Source organism: Saccoglossus kowalevskii, chromosome 3 (assembly GCF_978046115.1).
Source record: "Saccoglossus kowalevskii chromosome 3, keSacKowa6.1, whole genome shotgun sequence".
In the NCBI taxonomy this organism is placed as follows: Eukaryota; Metazoa; Hemichordata; class Enteropneusta; family Harrimaniidae; genus Saccoglossus; species Saccoglossus kowalevskii.
In genome coordinates this window covers 1,875,956-1,897,757 of record NC_140643.1, presented here as the reverse complement: position 1 = coordinate 1,897,757, position 21,802 = coordinate 1,875,956, and the positions used below count along the sequence as shown (strand labels likewise).

The window sequence follows — 21,802 nt, the reverse complement described above, 5'->3', positions numbered from 1 at the left end:
TTTGATATTTCATTTTCGAGTTCAAGCTTTTGGTGCTTATTCTCATTGTGTTTGAAATGACAATAATGCAGCAAGAGCACCTTGATTTTCTGTTTCCCCAAATCCCACCAAGTTTGAAGATTCGCGTAATTGGCGCGGTGTTGCTGCCAGCTAGCCCAAAATTCGGAAATAATTTCCAAATAATCATTGTCATCCAGCACTGATGTGCTCAAGCATCACACTGGGTTACGGTTACTAACGTGTTTGTGTGATAAATGTATACGTACAAGTAAGTGGTCTGTGAATCCCAGAGCAGCATTGCTGATAGAGATAGACTTGATTTTGTTGGATAAAAGTAGTAGTAGTAATACACTTCGTCAAAAACTGGGACTAAAAGTAATTTACATAATTAGGTAAATGAGCAGAAGTGTACTGATTAATGATGTTTAATATCACTTGAATATAAAGACATACAATCAATAAAGGTTCATTTATAAAAATTTCAATTACTGTACCACCAAGTAAATATATGCACAAAGCTCCCTATGTGTAAACAAGTATTTTTATTGGTGATTTTGGTTACATGACTAGTGGCAAGCTTAGTTTAGACCTTAGTTCAGCATGGAATGACAGATGTATAGTTCCAATGTGCCAAAATCATTGTGTTTTCACTGAAGAACAATTATTATAAATCTTGCTAATCAATAAAAAGAAATGTGTCATTGCCACATGACAATGTCTGATGTTTTGACAAGTAAATGATATGACAGGTTACGCAGCAATTTAAACAGATCACAGGTTATTCCTGCCCTGTATGCATATTTATGTCCCAATAAAATTGACCTATAGGTTTGCATAAATTATCTAGTCGCGTGCTAAAGGTGATCATTTTTAAGATCATCTTTTGCTTGATTGACAATTGTACACAGATGATATCTAATTTGTATACTCTAAAATATAGTTTTCTTTTGAATTGTATGTTAAGTAATTTTATTGACATTGCTTCCAATAAAACTATAGTTGAAAACACTAAGTCAAACCAGACAACATAATGCTCCCCAAGGTAAGAGCTCCACAAAGGTAGGGGAATGCATTTTACAGTTTTTGTTTATCACTGTTCATTCTCCAGATATTTACTTTTACAAATATTATGTAGTCATCTTGATTCTCCAGCAAAGGATTGTGGGTAAGGTGTAACATCACATCCACTGTTGTGAAAAATTGAGAAAATGCTTTCATCTATAATGTGAGAGATACTGATGCCAATTTGTACAAAGTTTGGGTGTGCATATAACTCATGTATATCATTATAGTAACGAAAATTGGAATGTTAAAAATGCACATAAAGTGAAGATATTAAACGTAAAAACAAAATAAAAATCATTATTTTAGTCGTTAAAAATAGAATGACACCTTTTAGTCCCCCTTTTGTGGTCAACAGGCAATATATCACTTATGTATCGTACTGACACAGATAAATTGTATACAATATTAGAAAATTTGAGCATTTGGTGGAAAAACACATCTGGGGGTATTATGTTTTTAGCTTTTTTCCTTTTAAGATAGCTTTCAAGTTTGTTGTCTGCATATGTCCCACTCACTTCCCTAGCCATAAAACATCAATCCCATACATGCAAGAAATTTTGTGGAAATTCAATAGAATCAGAAAGCCCTCTAGTGTTTGGTTATGGAGATGTGGCTTATGAAACCATATCCCCCTGTTGAACATTTTTTGTTTTGGGACTTAAAGTAGAATGCTATTAAGAAGTTTTTCACATGTGCACATATTTTCATGCATATAGCAATGACAATATTTTGTGTCAAAAACTTTGTTGGTCCACATCAATATGTTTTTTATTCAAGTTCAAGTAAAATTATTATAGAGTTGTACATGTGTGTATTCTTGTTGTATTTTGCTCTCATATGCCACTTTTTACACTGTGTCTTGATTCTAGATTATATGATGATATTCTTTCTAAATCATCAAGACTAAGACTGGACATAGCATTCTCAAATTCCTGCAAGATATAAGATTACCATCAAATTATACAAATGTTCACCCGAACTGCTATGGGAATACATTGACAAATCATACTATTATACCAAATAAATATTGAATGAATCTAAGAAAAGCTGCTGTACTAGCCAAGTCAAGTAATGCACGCCCATAAGACAAAATGCAGTTAACCACAAAAAAAAGAAATAATATACTCAATAAAAATGTTTATTAATTAAATTGAAAATAGTGAAGGGGTCTTAAAATTGTTTAAATTCATGTTCACAAATAATTTAGAAGATATTCATAGTCATAAGCTTGTGGAATATTATTAAAGTGACTGCAAAACTATGCAAATAAGATAAAATATTCTAAAGTTGATTTTTTTCATGCATATTTTGAATTGCTATTGTGCATTTGGCCACTCCATTTGCTGTGTTTAACATAATGGTTATACATATTTGAATAATAAAACATCCAAAGTCACATTCTGACACAAACAATAGTGTTATTACAGGGAAAAAAGCATGGAGTACTGGTTAATTTATATTTATAATATAATATAATATGTTAATCACTTCTATTTTATTCAATTGTTGTGCTAAATTAACTCTATTGTTTATCCAAAATCAAAGAGTTTGCAAACCCTAGTATATACAGCGCTTGGAAGAACCCTGAACAAAGGTTATGAAACAAGACATGAAATGTCACAGTCCCCGTTATTTGATTATAAAGTACAGGTAGTACAAGGAACATCTGCAAACAGGTGAATAAATATGTACTCTTTGTGGGTACAACTCATAAAGTGATTTCCCATAATCTAGTTTTGTACTGACAACTAAAAACTTCCACTGACCCATGTTCAGAATCTCAGAGTACACAAGTGCAACAAAACTATTTGTCATACATGTATACTTGCTCAAGAAACTGCATCCATAAATCTGACTGAACCTTGATGTACATGACTTCTTTGTTAATCAGGTCTTAGTATATTACCAGGACCTGGGTTTGTTTCAACATCACCATTGGGCATCAGAATCATTCTCATGTTGTCAAAAACAATTTGTTATTAACACAGTAAGGTTTATTATTTAAAATGTATTCATTGTACATAGAACATCTGTTAATTTAAACAATTGTAAAAGCTATGTTTTCAGAGCAAGTAAAGGTTGGTCTGCTCATAACCTTCAATGGAGAAGTAACAATAATTGTTTGAAGTCTTTTTAGTGCAGTGATATTATTGCATTTCAATCATTATTAATGGGTATAAAATACTGTAAACCATTTACCGGTAATTTTCACTTCTAGATATATTCAGGATTTTATGAAATTTGTGTACAACATTTCAATAAAGTCCCTGACACTCCATGTTGTAGGAACCCAGAAAAAATTGCCCTGCGAAATTGAGCAGAGTGGCCGAGTTATTAGAAGAAAAACAGAAACTATTTTTTTTAGTATAAATTCTAGTAACTGAAATGCAGGATTGAAAAAGAACAAGACAATACGCAGGATTGATAAACCTTCAGCGAGCACTCCTGAAATTTCAGATCATTGGTACCATGTTTTTTATTGCTCAATCACTTGACCCTGTATGGCGCAAGATCGCAAGCTTCTATCATAAAATTGGGTTATTTATTTGATGCAACGAAACATGCATTCACAGCAGACGTTTGAGATGTTACTGGATTTTTGTATTCAGTTTTCCATTTCAACCACCATCATCACTTAGTAAGCTGTGATCGCGCATTGGGATACTGACTGTGCATAAATGCGCAGTGTAGTGCCACCAGAAGACTGATTGTTTGAGAATATTTTGCACCATTACGCCATTTCAAATATTATATTAATTCACAGACAACAAAATAAAGATTTTCAATAACATACAAGTTTTCCCACAAATGATGATTGTATGGCAATTACATGCCTTCGCCAGTTTTACTTTGGAAGAAGTTGGAAACATAACAGAAAAGGGGCTACATGGCTACATCTTGTTTTTTTTTGAATTTTAATCAAACATGATTTTGTAATTTTTTTTTACAAATGTCTATTTTACAAACAAAAACAATAAATGCGTAGGTAGACATTTTAACAATTGCACAATTAATATCGGATGAAATCGTCATTACCGATATAAATCATTCTGTTCAAACAATTAAAAATAAGATCACATTTAATTTAGTCAGTTTTCATAATAAAATACATAATAACATGTACTTATAAATTTGAATAAGGTTCAATGGCCTTTTCATTTAGTGCCAGTTTATACACCATAAAACCTCTGGTTTAGGTGTCACACTCAGAGAAGAGTGAAAGGCCTTTGGTTCATAGGCACTGCAAAATGTTGGAATTGAATCCCCCCCCCCAAAAAAAAATCACATAATGTAATATGCATAATTTTTTTATAATTTTGTTGATAACGAAAGTAAAGTATGTTCTAAAAGAAGTTTCAAATAAATACAAACACGAATACATTGCTTAGTGGTTAGTACCGGTAGCGAATGATCACGGTAGCACAATCTGGTCATTCTGTGTTTCGCAAGTGAATAACTTACTTGTTTTCGAAGTATTGCAATTGTTGATTATTATTCAGTAATGATTATAATAACGCACAAACAATTAATTCGTTGAATTTTTATGAATTGGAAGTAATATTCAACTTAGTTTCATCGTAAACGGATGATTTTGCTCGAATGTAAATGCTCAAAGCGATACGATATCTGCCATGCTCTCATTTACACGTGGCTCATTTAAATATGTTAATGACGGTTCAGTGACCTTGTGGTGAACGCAACGCGGTAGCAGATTTACCGATGTTCTAGCAAGATCTTTATGCTTTGATTTTAATCCAAAAATTAGTTGTTTTCAAAAAATAAACTGAGCATTCAAAGAATAATTTAACATTGTTCACAGAAATAACAGCTCATTGTCGAAACGAAGCTTACCCATTCAGGCTATTCACAATAACATCATACTCTTGGATAGGTGTCAATGACTACGGTAAATGAAATATCCAAAATATTAAAAAAAAAAACTGCCGAAAAAACGCCGGGCGATTTCATAGTCTGTTGCAGACGACTCGACCGACCATAAATACACGTGTTGTCACTGTACATCCGCCATGTTGAATCGCAGGAGATCGGCAAAATCTTCATTACAACTAACAGTTTAATGCTCACAACATAAAAAATACGAATATAATCATAGGCAACCTACTATTATATAATGAATAAATTGATCGATACAGGGACACCCCCCCCCCCCCACCCCCCCGAGTTGTGGATATTTCGGAAATCGCGACACAAGCAAAAGACCGGATAACAATTTACCGTAGTTGAAAACTATGTCCCCCATGTACAATAATTTGACAGTTTACGAACTAGTTTCGTAGATTGGGGACAATTGTTTGCTTTTTTGGCTTTTCACAAGAATATAAAGCTGGCAATCATCATAATATTCACGTCCGTACGTTACGGAATGTACACTAATCGTACCCCAATATACATTCAATTTTGTTGAAACTGGAGAACTTACCTTTGCAAACATGTCTCTTATGCCGCCTTCTTGAAGTTCTTGAAATCAAATAAAGTTACTAGTTCTTCTAGTAACTAGTGAATGAGACCACTGAGCCAAACAGAACACATGTATAAACAGTACAATAATAAATTGCACGCAATGGAGAAATCACGTGCTGTAGCGTTACTCACAGATCTAATCTACTGTAAAATAATAGCTGGATTATCATTTGCTGAAAAGACTTTTTCTGGGTGTTTTGTATTGAATTTATTTTCATTGATTTTCGACAAGTTGACTGTAAAATATAAGAAAAGGGTATATTCGCTAGATTTTATTTTAACTGAAACATTCCTTCAGCAAAAATAGCAAAAAAATGTTGCAAGCAAAAATAAAGTATTTTACAGTAATTAATTTATTCTGAGCATGCGCAGACGTTCTGTCAATGTTGCCGGGAGAGGTAATTTTTGATGAAAATCGTGAAAAAGACCCACTTGGGATTTTCAGATCTGGAAAAAAAATTACGTGCATACTCAGTAGAGACTTGTTCATCAACCTGCCAAGTTTCACTGATATCTGCTGTAGAATTTCTGAGAAAATGTTGGAGACGGAAAAATGGACATAACCTGAATTATAAAGTCCCCTTTTCAGGCTGTGCCTGAACGGGGACTAATAACTTAATCACATGTTCATATAATAATTTCAATATGTTGACAGGAAATTATGCAAAAAAAACAACAGCACAGAGTAAAAGCAATGTCAAAACCAGCAAGTTATGAGTCTCTGCTAAAGCTTAATACATTTTTTCTATATTAGAAATTGTGCCACAAATTAAAGTGTTGTTGTGTGGTCAGTTTGTGAAACAGCAAAAACCTGGTTTGAATATCAATGAAAATACTTAATCTTTTCACCACCAGTTCTTTCTTTTCATCTCAAATTCACAAAATAGTCCTGTTTATAGTCTGTACTTTCCTTCAGAAGACAGCGACAAAAATAGCCAAATTTTTTTAGTGAAAATTAAAAATTGACTCAAATTTTTTTCTCCAAAATTAGGGTTTATTTCCAGAAATATTGACGTATACGATATATGGGAAAGTGTGAAATTTAAAAGAAAGTCTGTTGGTGAAAAGGTTGATTCTCTGGCTGTAGTGTTCTCTTCATTGATGTTTGTGGCATCCTCACAAATATATTCTTATAATATTGACTGTTAAACAAATGCTAATTTCAACTTGGCTGAAAATGGCTAACCCATTAGCTTTGATTTGACTGTATGTATCTTAAACAGAGGTACTTTATCAGACAACAGATAGTTAGTTTATTGTAAGCTCACATGTATGAACAATACAGAATGAGTAAATATTTATGTATAGGAAGTATTAAATATCAGTCTAATATTCTACAATTAAGTGATCACATATAACTGAATGTGTCAGGTGCAACATAAATGTAAATTCTGCTTACACATGTACAGCACATTGTAATTAAACAAAATATTTTTGACTGCTTGCTAAAAAAAATACCAAGTGATCCATATTATCATAATTGAGGTGGAATCTAATTACTATCTTATACTAAAATATGTTTGGATATTTAGAGTACTAACAAATTTACACTTATGGTCCGGTTAGACCTAAAATACACCACGAATATTCACTTTTCAGATATAATTTTTGGTATGTGTTGACTCTTGGATATTTTATCTTCGTCGTCCTGTACTTCGTTTAGTAATTCAAACTTCCCAGGGAAGCTTCGCTAATGAGCTGTTATCGCTGTAAACAATGTTAAATTATTCTTTAAATGCTCAGTTTATCTTTTGAAAACAACAAATTTTTTTATTTAAAAACAAATCATGTCTTTTTCCCATCAAAATCCAAGCAAAAAGATCGTACAGCAACATCGGCAAATCTCTTCCATGCTGCGTTCAATAACATTAACATATTTATATGAGCTATGGTAATTTGAACACGTTGGCATCATCCATTGTTTTCATTGGTTAAAGGCCCAGTAGCTGTAATGAAAACGTCTCTAACGGCGTTCTAAATAACTATTTTGGGTTGAAAACTTGTTACATTTATCTTTGAAATTGCTTATCTCCTGTTATAATAAAATGTACATCGATCTCTGTGCGGATACGAATGCCGAGAAAATGCTCACGATCGAACTCAACGCCATATTTCTAGGTGGTCTGACTGATCACGAGATGAAGAACTCCAACAATCATTGACGCTGCAGTTCGGAATCTTCTACACCGATCTGACGCATATCGCGCTAGGTGTGCCGGGAGTTTGTTCGAAATTTCGAACGTTTCAAAGTCAATTGTCGATTGCCACGTATTTTACGGATATATTAAATCGTTTCAGAGACCTGTTTACTAAATAATGATAAATGAAACTTAGAAAGCTTGTAAGAACAATCTGGGCCCAAATCGCACAAATTGCAATAAGTTTAGCTGGTTCGGATGGAGTTCTACGCGTGATTTTATTGTGCTCAAGGACGTTCTATTTTCGAACTAGTTGAAACTGGAAATAACGCAACTACTTTCGAACTTCAAACACAAATTTGATTATCGTTATTATGTGTTAGTTTCTGTTGTTTCAAAGATTGAATTATGTATGACAATAATATTTCACTTTATAAACAATATTTCACTAAAATATGTGATTCAAAGGCAACCCAAATTGTAAAAAGCAATATCAAGTTCTGCGTATAAACACTGTTGTAAAGAGGCGGCGGAGCGGAATTTTAGCCAAAATCGGCTAGTAAGGCATCATATGACACAGGTTTGTGCTGGGACAGCGCTTCCGGTGACGACACAACGGTAAGGCGTCATATGACACAGGTTTGTGCTGGGACAGCGCTTCCGGTGACGACACAACGGTAAGGCGTCATATGACACAGGTTTGTGCTGGGACAGCGCTTCCGGTGACGACACAACGGTAAGGCGTCATATGACACAGGTTTGTGCTGGGACAGCGCTTCCGGTGACGACACAACGGTAAGGCGTCATATGACACAGGTTTGTGCTGGGACAGCGCTTCCGGTGACGACACAATGGTAAGGCGTCATATGACACAGGTTTGTGCTGGGACAGCGCTTCCGGTGACGACACAATGGTAAGGCGTCATATGACACAGGTTTGTGCTGGGACAGCGCTTCCGGTGACGACACAATGGTAAGGCGTCATATGACACAGGTTTGTGCTGGGACAGCGCTTCCGGTGACGACACAATGGTAAGGCGTCATATGACACAGGTTTGTGCTGGGACAGCGCTTCCGGTGACGACACAACGGTAAGGCGTCATATGACACAGGTTTGTGCTGGGACAGCGCTTCCGGTGACGACACAACGGTAAGGCGTCATATGACACAGGTTTGTGCTGGGACAGCGCTTCCGGTGACGACACAACGAAGTACTCGGAATTGCGCACGCGTAAACAATCAGTAATGACGTATGATGGTTTAACAAACGGAGCTTAGGGTACGTACAATAAACACTTCACGATGTTGATTCAGTGCTTTTAGCGAGCTTATAAAGCATACAGAAGGGCCCGGTACCAAATAATTGAACTAGTTTCAGCTAATAGAACGGAAATAATTGCTATTCATGTAGAACACGTTTGCAATACAAAAAACTAGGTCGTTACAGCTAGTGTATCTTTAAGTATCAATTTGACCTGTCAGGTCAAGGAACACCGTCCAGGTCAAACATGGTAGATATTCATTTCTACAGCATTGAGTGTTGAAAATGCGATCAGAATCATTCGCTTACGATGAAATAAGTTGAAATTTATTTACATTTCATAACAATTCAACGAATTTATTTTTTTCATGTTATTTTAATCATTACTAGGTAATAATCAACAATCGTGAAGTGCAGCATGACCGGATTGCGCTACCGCGATCATTTGCTACTGAGTAATGCAGTTGGGTTTGTTTTTATTTGAAACTTCTTTTATTTAGAATATACTTTCGTTATAAAATGAAACAAAATAATTGTATTTGGCACACAAGGTTCGTTAATGTGATTTTTTGGGAGAAAGATGCGCGGTCTACTTTTTAATCCAGCAAGAACAAAATGAATAAAATTTAATAAATTGAAACTTGAATAGCGTCTTTCGTTTTGGGTGGTCCAACTGCCGGCGATTTTTCGGATGAGCGAATTTACAGCAGAATCCGGTATTTGTTTCCCGGGAATCTATAATCAAGTAATACAAATGGTGTCACTATGCAATATTTCTGGTGTAACTTTACATTTACAAAACATTTAAGTATGTCCCATAAGAAAGTTTCCCAATTTTCTGCCTAAACATGTTTTCAATGAAGGAATTCAATAGGTAGGTAACAAATACAACATATTTGAGGAAGGCGCGACATTGCACTTTTTAACGTTATCCGATATTATCGTCTAAAATGTCTAAGTTAAGGTAGCGAGACTATTATTTGTGTTGAAAATTACAATTTTCACATTTATTTATTAATTGATGAAATGCACTATAAACTTTCATGTGATAAAGTCAACATAACATAGAATGTCATGTAAGTTGGTTAAAATGTAGATTTTCTGAAGGGAAGCAAGGCAGCCTCAGTAGTGTTTTCCAAAATCAACAACACAGGTTTAATCTGTGTGCCTATAAGTTTCAAAGATAAACTCAAGACAAAGCAATGTTAGGATGTGTTATCAGTAGCTATCTGACACACAATGAGTGTTTCCAAACATTTGAGTGGTTTGTCTCCGCCCCTGTTTGTTTCATAGATTAGTCATTTGCATATGAATGTGTCAGACACAAGGTCATACAGTCACTGAAAAAAAATCATTGATTTTGGTGTTTTCATATGACGAATTTATCCAATTATAGCTATCCCATTCCTTTATTTTTTTGGTTTCCAATAGTCTTACACATTTGGATGTCCCTACACATGTTAAAGCAGATCTTGATGGAAAAACAAATTGATTGTGCTGATAAACAAGTTTGAAAATCTTTGCTGTTACTTCATGGACGTTTTCTAGGAGTTTATGTTTTTCAAAATACAAGGTCTTTATCAAAAAATAACGTATACTTATTGTCGTCGGATTAACACCAAATTTTCACAGCTTTGAGGTGACAGTGAGAGGAACTTGAATGTGTCCAGACAAACTATTTCATCGATTATTTACCAACGAGTTGTGGCTTGAGTTGGAGGCAATGCGACTAAAACAGTAATTGAAATTCAGGACACTATTTTTTAAAACGCGTTACTTGCATAAAACTGACCAGACACATTCAATTTACCAGACTATTGAACAACTAGAAAAAGTGAAAAAAATACTTCTTATCGCCAGCATAAATGCGTAATTATTTTTTTTTACAGAAAACATTTATAAAAAAAAATGGATGTTAGGCCGTCTATGACTAAAGAAGCAATCAAGGCACGCAACCAACGAAGGCAATGTGACTCAACTATTCGTGGTCAGATAGAATTTTCCGCTCCTTCCGCAGAGGAAAAGAGGTTACTGCTAAACAAATTGTCAACTCTACGGTCTCGAGTTGATATCGTCAGAAATGCAAATTACTCGATCCTGAGCGAAGTTATCGACTTCTTTCTCATGAACCACAAGGTCAGCTCGGAGGATTGCCGCCCTGATGACGGTAGCAAAAATGGTGCAATTTTTAACGGGTCATAGAATGCAGATACGGGCATGGCAAACACACCTTTGTAAAGCTTGAAGTCTGGCGATTCTAAAAATATATACTTTCCTGGGTCTATTTGTAGTCATTTGGTCACAATTAGAAGATGAAAACAAGTATGCAAATAATAGTCCCGCTACCTTAAACAAGCCTTTTTTAGGCAATTATTGAGGCAGTTTGTTTTTCACCGATGTTATCGATAATTTCGTCTAACAATGTCTAAAAATGTCAAAGTTAGACAGGTCTGTCTAGGCAACTATTGGGACAGTTCGTTTTTCTCCAATATTCGACATTATCAATAATATTGGATATAAACGATCTTCCCCCAATAGTTACCCACACATGGTTGTCTAACTTATAGACTTTATCAGACGATAATATCAAAGAAAATCCGTAACACAAGTTAGTGATGCCAACATTTCAGTAGATTTTATTAGACAATAATTATCCAATATCCAATAGTTGCCTAGACATGAGTGCCTAACTTAGACTTTATTAGACATTACCCGATATTAGACAATAATATCGGTCTCTATTTGTCTGATCTCTGCGTGTCCCGGAATCTATTCGGTCGCTATTACAGATGTAAAAAGTCTTTCACCCCTTGGTTATTATCACCCTTTTTGTTACCGGAGGGATTCACGTCCCAAATTTTGGTTCCCAGTCACCTCTAATAAACAACCAATCTCACAGCTGTGTTGAATTGATGATAAGCAAACAATCATGGTAGATTGGCCCGACCTTCTTTCGATCGGAAACGCAAGGGAGATAAGACTCGATTTTCATAGAGTTAAGACGCAGGTTGTTTAGATCGGACGGTTACTTTTGTTTCAGGTACGTTGTTGTTTTTGGTGAATATAGAACATGTTCAAGCCCAAAATTGTAGCAATAATGTTCACGTCGATGTACGTCAAACACACTCTCAAACTTGACAACATTCACGTACGGACCACTTAAACCGCGGGTCTGGGTGTATAAAAGGAAAGATGGCCGCCACTTTTCAGTATGCAAATGACACTCAAGCGTGAAACATCTCTTCGGGGTGCTCCGCAAAATCACTCTTTTCGGCAATCTTAACGCCTGTGGTGCTTTATTTTCATGTTGTACACAAACATGAATATGTCCGCGATACAACTGCGATGTTAATTTACGAGTTCGGTGCGATGTCAGTGCGATTTCCGCGTAAAAGCTACGGAAAAGCATGATTCAAACAGTCGTTTTGACTGCTCAAACTGGCTGTCAGTCATGGGTTTATGCAAATGTAAGGTGTTAATCCCGAGTTATTTGTTCAATCTCTAGGTATATGTGAAGGTACAGTAATATTTACATGCTGATTTAAAACATGATTCATATCTATTGTACCAGACTGCAACGAAACCCACGTCATTCATATTGCTGTCTCTTTTACAGGAGTACCAATATTGGTTCATGGCCACGACAAAAACATGTCCGTAAATAATTTCCTGAGAGAGGAACGTCCGGACACAGTCAGTAGCAACCACACATGGCATGGTAAATATATTACTTACATTACAATTAGTTGCGTATACATGATTTAATTTCGAACACTTAGCTATATATTAAGATATTGTATTACTAAATCAAATAAATATGTTCATTGCCTAGCTACCAAAGAAATTGGAAAGAAAACAAGTCATTGTCAATGACACGTCCCCGTTCCGTTCATATTTGAGTGACATATACATTCAAAGCAGATCATGACCGAAATGCACCTGCATATGTACAACACATTGTGCTAAATCTGAACAAAATCCATCCATGCATGACTGAGATCCGGTTCTGGAATTGTGAAAATACGTGATTTTGATGCATTTTCGGCCTTAAAATGGCCATCATTTCACTATTGTTAAGCAGATCATGAAACAAATGCACATATCTATTTGTGACATGATGTACCATGTGTGTGTGAAGTTTGAACTTGATCAATCCAGACATGTCTTGGATACGGATCCAGAACTGAATTCTTTAACAAAATGGCCGCCAGTCGGCCATTTCGAACTTGATGCGAAAAAAAAAAAGACGTGCATCAAGGTCCTATTATGTTTAATGTATGTACCACATTTGAACAAAATCCATCCATGCATAACTGAGATCCGGGTCCGGAATGGTGAAAATGTGCGATTTCAATGCATTTTCGGCCTTAAAGCGGCCGCCATTTGGCTATCGTTAATGAGATCATGAAACAAATGCACATACATATTTGTGACATGATGTACCTTGTGTGTGTGAAGTTTGAACTCGATCAATCCAAGCATGTCTCAGACACGGATCCAGAACTGAATTCTTTAAAACAAAATGGCCGCCAGTCGGCAATTTCGAACCCGATCCAAAAAAAAAAACAACGTGCATCAAGGTCCTATTATGTTTAATGTATGTACCAAATTTGAACAAAATCCGTCCATGCATAACTGAGATCCGGGTCCAGAATGGTGAAAATGTGCGATTTTGATGCATTTTCGGCCTTAAAATGGCCGCTATTCGGCTATCGTTATTCAGATCATGAAAAAAATGCATGTGCATATGTCCCATATAATGTGTGATGTATGAGTGAAGTTTGAACTTAATCGGTCCATGCATGTTCGAGATACAGGTGATCACGGACGAACGAACGCACGGACGGACGGACGGATGCACACAGGGCAAAACATAAGTCCCCGTTTTCGGACTGCGTCCGAACGGGGACTAATAAAAAAACATAACCAAGGGCGCTGCAAGGAACCATAACAAAACATGGCACAGAAAACTGTCGGATAAAGGTATGTCTTACTCGTGATTTGTGGTTTTGTATTGTCAATATTGAATAATGTTATCAATGTTAGAACATTGTGACTTATGTGCAATGTATATATATATATATATATATGTGTAATTCTTTTTCTTTATTTTAAAAAGCTGCTTCCGTAAAGACGCATTTTTATTGGGCCATGAAAAAAGCTAAGACAACGCTTGCAGGCAACAATAGGGACAGGGATGCCGCCGCTGCCGCACTGATAGCCAGTCTCGAAAATATTGTCAACCACTACCAGGTACAACAATTTATCTACAGATTTTCAACGTTGCTTTAAAAGTTGAAGCTAAAATAAATGTTGACTTTTTACATATATTTTTTTCATTTACTTCACAGAATAACCATGCTGATTGTGACTCTGCATCGAGATGTCGCACACAAGCGAACTACGAGCCGTCGTTTACGATAATGAGAAGTCCTGTTGCTATTAATTTATTGCAGAAATTTATAAAACAAACTTCTATATACAGAAACCCGTTGAGTTACGTCGATGTAAGTTGTGCTTACTTCACGATTATAATTAATACAATATTTATTTACAAAATCCACAATTTATTTTCTAAGCGATTCATATTGTTATTATTTCCAGTGAATAGACACTCACTATGTTGAGACATTCAACAGTGTTGCGTTACTTTACCATGACAAGAGAATCAACTTTCAGCTCAGGGATTCCTACAAATTTCGAAGTGATCTCACCTGCCTTGACTGGGTATGTAATTGTGTCCGCATCGTTGCCAACTCTAAATTATTGCGTTTTCTGTTGACACTGGCTAACAAATCTTATAGTTACAATTTAATTATTTTCTCCGACAGAATGAAAATGTTGACCGCCCTGCTACGTCTGTGACTGTGGGACAGAATGCAAGAGCGCCGAGGAGGAGGTCCGGTAAACGAAACCTGACTTCGAAGACGTATATTTGGCGTGCGAATATTTGGAACAGATTGATGCAGCAAATGTTTTAGACAAAACAAGTAAAACATAAACGATTTAAAGATAATTTTAAATAAAAAATACATGTACAGTTAAGGTAGCGAGAAGGTTTTGTGACGTTTTTAAATAAAACATTCTCTGTCTGTTGTCTCGTTCAGAACAGTAATTTAGGTTATATATATCAAAAGACTAAGTATAGAGGTGCAAGTTCGCACAAACTGGACAGACATTGTTTACATAATTATCACATGACATCAAAAATGGCGAACCTTGTAAAAATGACTAAGTACGCGATTGCGAGAGCACACTGTCGAATTTCCTGGTGAAATTTAAGTTATGCATTGTCCGTAATCAAGTCCATTGAAATGCGTCTCCGATAATCAAAAGACCTATTATTCTGATTTCTATGCAGGTTTGTTTTTTTGTCCCCAAATTATTTCATACTTGGCACCTTTAACAGACTATTATTCTGTGACAAAGCATTTTCTTTAAAAACCCAGACATATTTCGCACCATCATTATCTTTTGAACGATAACTGCAAGTTTGAATGTCCAAGTCCGAACGCACTTGATTTGGCGGCGGTCCCAATGAGTCGTTCTCGATCAAAACTTCAACTCGAGAAAAACGCGAAAAACAGTTTTGGTTAATAAAACACTGTAGATTTGCTGCATTATTATAAATATACACTAAAAATGGCCAAACATATTAACCACTGATATCATAGAACTCATAAAGAGTGTCAGATAATGAATAATTTCAAGCTCGAGCGCGAAAAATGAAGAAAACTGCTGGCATTTGAGTCCGTACTCCAGGAACGTTCAGGTTTTCCATTGTTATGCAAACGAACAACGAGGGATAATCCTCTGACAAACATTACTGTCCCACTGTACACGCTGACAGTTTACAAACAAGCTAATCCTTCAAGTGTCTCAGATAAGACATCTAATAAAACGGTTTTCATGGTGAAACAAAATGGCCGATGTTTGAAAAAAAATTGCTGTGTCAGCCTCGTCTGTCAACGCTTTCTTTCTTTTCTTTGCCATTGCGTTAGAGATAAAATGTATTAGTAAAATAGAATATTGACTTGGAAAATAAAACGATTTGAAAGAAAGTTGTGCAAAGTTACAGTACTCCTTTCGCACAACCTCCCGCCCGCTTCCGCTTTCCAATCACCTTTTCTCTCGCTTTTGCGACCGCTTGTTGAATTCGACTGGACAATTTCCGCTTTATTTTTGACCGCGCAAACCCCGAAATATCACCGCCCACCTGCTCGCTCGCGCGCATTTAAAATTCGGACTAACAGAATAATTTCCGAGGTTTACATTGTCTTATAATTGTCTTTCTGGTTTTTATAGATGTTGAACAGCTGACAAAAGTTCAAATACTTTTTGTTTTAACTATATATAATTATATGCACGCAACCTGACCCTTTGACCTCGATTTGGCTTGGACTGAATATTTTATTTTAAACAATATTCTGACGTGAAATACAAAATGTATTTCAACACAAGTACGACATGGTTGTCTGGGGTTTCTTTCCTGATTGTTGAGTCTTCGCAATGTGTTTTGTATAATTATTGTTGTTTCCCCCCGATGCTGAAGGACCTTAAAGCTAAATGGCAGTTACATGCATGGGCTGAGTGAAAGAAAATATTTCTAAGCCTAAAATAAAACCTAATATTACACCTCTTTGTGTATTTGTTAATTTTACATATGTTTGTCATGACAGTATGTTTGTAAATATCTAGAAAAATCTCGTCTTTCGTTGATAATTTCGATTGTTTGTTTGGAATGTCGATCCCCGTTGGTTTCTCCATACTGAGTTTAGGAAGGGCGTCGATCAACACCGTGACAATCAGCCGAGAGAAGACAAACATTGACCGTAATTCATGGAGATCATGTCCGTAATTTGTGGGCTGAAACCCCAAATAATTAATCAAGTATTATTATTTTAATCTATATTTTATTTTACATCGTAAAACTAAACCATGCCCAAAACAGAGCTAGAGTTGTTCGCGGTGAAACAACCGCATTGAAGACGATGCAACTTCAGCTAGCCATTTCTTTCCTTGAAATAAAAAAAATAAAAATTCGAAGAGCATCGGGGAAAATATTAATAATCATCCTTATCAATCGCTTGCTTTATTTTATTCAAATCCATGAAATTCACGATTTTTTTTACATTTGTTGGCAAGTTCCGCGCTAAAAATGATTGAAAATGTGGGTGTGGTTATTTTGCAAAGTCCTGTTGATAATACGGACAAATATGGTTCTGTGACCCAGTTCGTGCTCCGATCAGGTGACTCTCAGCCAATCAATGATGTTGTAACAAAGCATATTTGACGCTAATTGAAGGGTCGTCGTACAATCCAATCACCGGCGTCGATTCACATAGTTGTTTGTGCTGTGACAGGCTTCAAAATTATTCGCTGAAAAACATATATTTTGACAAACTGATGGAATTTGACCTTAGTTCAAAAAGAAAATACTAGGCTAAGATACATTAGAGCTCACGCGAATCAGTTTTCTCTGCAAGTTGTGAAATAAAGTAAACCAGAGTAGCGTCGATGATTTTCAGCCCTGAAGGACTTTGAATTGTTCATCGACTGGCCACCAAATAGTTATGGCTATAACTAAATTTGACACGTTTTTCTTTTAAGCCCAATAAATTATTCATACATGTCAAGCTCTGTTCGATTTTTTCAGGGCATGTGGTCGTTTTTAGTCGAAAATATTTTTTGTGGGAACACTTTTGCGGTACGTATACGGTATAGACCGAGCTCATTCAATGATCGTGACTTAATTTTAAAAATTGAATGTCAAATTTTACCAGACGTGGACCGATGTGGATTCGATATCGTTATTTTTGGAATTAATCACTAACATTTCCTCGTTTCTCTGCTCTGTCAAAAGGAGTTACCTAGGCTTTTTTCACGTAACTGTCTCATTAAAATAAAAATAAAAATATTACATCTAGAACAAGCACCCAAAACACGTAACAAGAGGTCCCAGTTCAGTTGCTTTCAGGATACAAGTGTAATACAGCTATTAGATTTGAAGTGTCGTTCAGAATGTAATAATAGTTAATACTAGTTGTATGTTCACACTTTACTATCAAAACCACCATTTCGACCACCCATGTGCCAGTTTTCAGTGTTTGGGCGAGCGGTCAATGTTTTCAATGAGCGAGCGAGCGAAAAAAAAAATGCGATTAAAATGCGGTCGGTTTCCGGTCGGACAAGGCCGCGTGGTCGGAAATTAAGCGATAAGCGGTCGATGTAAAAGCGGAAGGTTGGGCGAAATGAGTACTGTATCACCATGTTTCTCCGACGAAGTCTCGACTGACAATAATGCTGACAATGGACGTTAGATAAACACGCATTGTTTGCAACTGGAAGCTTATCACCCGTTATATCAGAATCGTCAACAACAGAGTATACAGATAAGATGTTATCATTTAATTCCTTCCAAAGATAAACACTATGCAAATATCCACGAAACGGCAGTTGTAGTCTTTTCTGCTAGTGTTTTAAAACACAAATTTGAGCAGCGTTATTTCGCAATTTCGATCTTTTGTAAACCTGGGGTGATGTATCAAGGTCTAAAGTAACCGTTTTATAAATTTTTGAAAAATCAAGAAAAAAGTGAAAATTTCCCTTCTCGCTACCTTAATATAACAGAGTAGTCCATTGTTTTATTGTGCCAGCCATTTTGCGGAAGCAATGGCAACAATTACCATGTTGTTTTGATCTGTTCAAGTTAGAAGTGGTGAATGAAAGTTTCGGTCACCATTTACCACCCCGACTTTTCGGCAACGGATTTTTGCCAAAAGTTTACTTATAACTATTTATTCATGATCCACACGTTGCATGTTCGATGTATCTATATTGATTTACTCATAACTTTGCCTATTTAGATTTTTAATAATAACTGGCTTGTTGCAACTACGTACTAATTATATTTATAAATAAACCCACGGCAACATAGCACAGTACGTAGTATGAATACGTCGCACTCGTAACGTACGAGTGAATGAATAAATACATTGTATAAAAAGGTCGCACTTGTAACATATTAGTACAATAGCAAGAAAGCAAAGGCATGAGCTCAATTCAGAGAGAACTTTACAATGCCGTAACGCCATTTACAGAAATTGTGCTTTACAGTCGACCACGAGCGAAACAAACACAGAAAACGGCTTTCAAAAGAGTGCGTAGGCCCAGTGAACGTCGAACAACGGGATTCAGCAAGTCCTTTCAAATCAGATAATAGCGTAATGCATGATGTTAGCTTACCGAATTAACGCCTTCAGTTGAAATGATAACAGCTGTGTACCAAGTAAACAACTGGGCGGACCATGCAAATTACATTTCCCATGATGCACTGGTGCAATTCCTGGGATTGCGGAGCCGCGCTTTAAGGTAGCAGAATAGTTTTTTTGGGCACTTTTCACATTTTTTTTTGAAAATCACACGAATAGCTCCCGAAGGCATGCTACATACATGGGTGTATTTATTTTATTGAAAAAAAATATCTTGTACAAGTAAACTGATTTTTTTCTAGTGTGCAAACAAATGGCCAAGTTTTTGTTTATCCAGTGTACACCCAACTAGTGCATCTCATTAATATGCATGGTTTACAAACATAACTGAACTGAGGGTAAATAGTTTTAAGTTGGGCCACTTTCTTTATTTGCTATTTACAAACAACTGATAAGATATCTGTTTGTAGTTTACACACAGCTGATAAGATGTGTGCACTGCTGCCTTTCTAGACAGGAAGTACATCAAAGACAAAACAATCGCTTTAGAAACAACAAATTTTGAATAATCAAAAAAGTACATGAATGTACCACTTCAATGTAATTATATGTTAACAGAATAAAAACTTACAAAAAAATTTCTGTAATATTTTTTTCTTGGCTTTGTCATTGAAAAGTGTCTGACCACGGCGTTACTTTCTTAGTCCAGAAGTAATGCAGTTACATTGGGAGGGGGCTCCCTTTTACAAAATATGGTTGCAAACAATAAAATACGGCCATCTGTGGTGGCTATGCATTGCATGTTAATTCAGGCCACAAACTACATGTAAGGGTTGATCAATGATAAGAATATGCTTGGACCTGATTTATATAATCCATTTTTCAGAGGAGTTTTCACCAAGTAGGCATACTTGCATGCTTAGGTTTTTCTAAATTCGTAAATTATGTTATATGTACTAAATCTGTCTGATAAATACTTGGTTGTTTTATCTAATGTACTCATGCGAACAAAATGCACGGCAATGAAATAGTAGCGTCCCCCCCCCCCCCACCGACGTCTTGACATCGGATAGTGGACCAGTGTTTCACGCAAGGCAAGGGTTGACTTTTTCGTACGACTTCGGTAAAAAATAAAAGGATCATCTAAAATCTAGGTAGTTTTTATAGATGATAACTGTGAGTCCGGTTACAATTAAATTTTTAAGAGATTCATCTACAAGTATAAGACCTGAGGTTACACGGGGTTTGATTTTTAATAGCACAGGAAATGCTACATGCCGGCATACATCACTGGGTCACATTTTACAATTATTATCAGTAATTCTTTAGTTTAGTTGTCATTCACTAATTATGGACGAGATAGTAAGCACGCGAAAATTTCCAAGAAAAAGAAAGCGAGGAAGAAAGAAGAAAAACATCAAAAGAATGATCACTCCTGTCAAAAAAGATTGTGAAAGAGACGATGCTGGGTTCGTACAGAACGGATTTCCCCGTCGAAACCAGTGTCAGCCATGAAGTGGGCGAAGAAAGTTTTACCGTGACACTGGGAGTCCGATGAATCAGACTTCGATATAGTGGGTGATACTCCTGTTCAAAACGTTCGAGAGATGTCTGTATCTCGCAGGAAAATATTGTTAACTTCCGACGTAGAAGAAGAAAGTGAGAGTGAATGTCATGGCCGATCGTTTGAAGACGGCGAGATTCGACTCGTTGACATGTCACTGTTGAATGGCGCCCTAGAAAAAGAGATTTGTCAATTTTGCAAAGTAGGCAATATCTCAATAGTGGAGCGCAGGCGTCACGGTCTAGGCAGTTGTATTCGATCGAAACTGAGCCAGCCTAGCTTCCCGTCATCTCGAAAGAAGGGAGCAGTTTTCTAAATAAATAAAAAGGCTGCCATTGGAATGCGAGCGATTGGAAAGGGACGTGCGCTCTGGTGAAACTGTCAAGCTATTAGGGGTTACCTCAACCAGTAACGGGTCCGCCCTTTTGCCAGTATGTACGAGCTGCCTCCAGGAGACTCCGAAACGCGTGGCATGCTTGAACTAATAAGTTTACAAACACTACGGCCCAAAAATAAATACACTGTATTTGCAAACACTTCAACTGCCAAGTGTAGTCTCTGTATTGTTTGTTACTCGCAAACAGAACCGCCCACTTTGCATAATCCAAGCTCTAATGAATGACGTCACCGTTCGTTATCAGCACAGACCGTCACAAAACTCCACAGCATGAAAGAAAACGGCCAAAAAAGTTTTTCACAGATATAAATGTCGGTTCATGATTTTTCTCGAAAACAACTTTCAAAGCATTTTATTTACAATTAGCCCATGTAAATTTTGCTGCTGAAACGGGAGTTAACGTTGATTGAAGTTTGAAATCATAAAAGTGCCGATTTCTCGGTGTTCGTTTTTTGGCAATTACCGTTGACCTAATTTTAAATGGCGTTTCAGTGAATAGCGCTACGATGTCGCCGTTTAGCTTTTCTTACTCTTTGATATGTTGGCTTCATATCCGTATTTGCATATTTGCAAAATTCTATTGCGTTTTTTCACAAACCTCGCGCAAACCAACGGTATACTCTAACTTTAACACCAAAAAACGTGATGGAAATTTGTGATTTTCGGAAAGAAAAAAAAACTTAAT

At 36.3% G+C, this 21,802-nt stretch overlaps 1 protein-coding gene and 1 pseudogene across 2 annotated transcripts in view; one reads left to right on the top strand and one right to left on the bottom strand.

Annotated features, from left to right (window-relative positions):
- Positions 1-409: 409 nt before the first annotated feature.
- Positions 410-21,802, bottom strand: part of LOC102804505 (ubiquitin-like protein 4A) — a 48,383-nt gene continuing 26,990 nt past the window's right edge. Inside the window, exon 4 of one of the 2 annotated variants that reach the window (XM_006825306.3) lies at positions 410-1,997. In XM_006825306.3, the coding sequence (XP_006825369.1) occupies positions 1,899-1,997 (99 nt within the window). In that variant the 3' untranslated portion in view covers positions 410-1,898. Of the gene's footprint in view, positions 1,998-5,531; positions 5,597-21,802 lie in introns of those variants that run through there. The other variant, XM_085496684.1, reaches the window with a different exon arrangement.
- On the top strand, positions 10,854-14,926 carry LOC146747438 (uncharacterized; annotated as a pseudogene).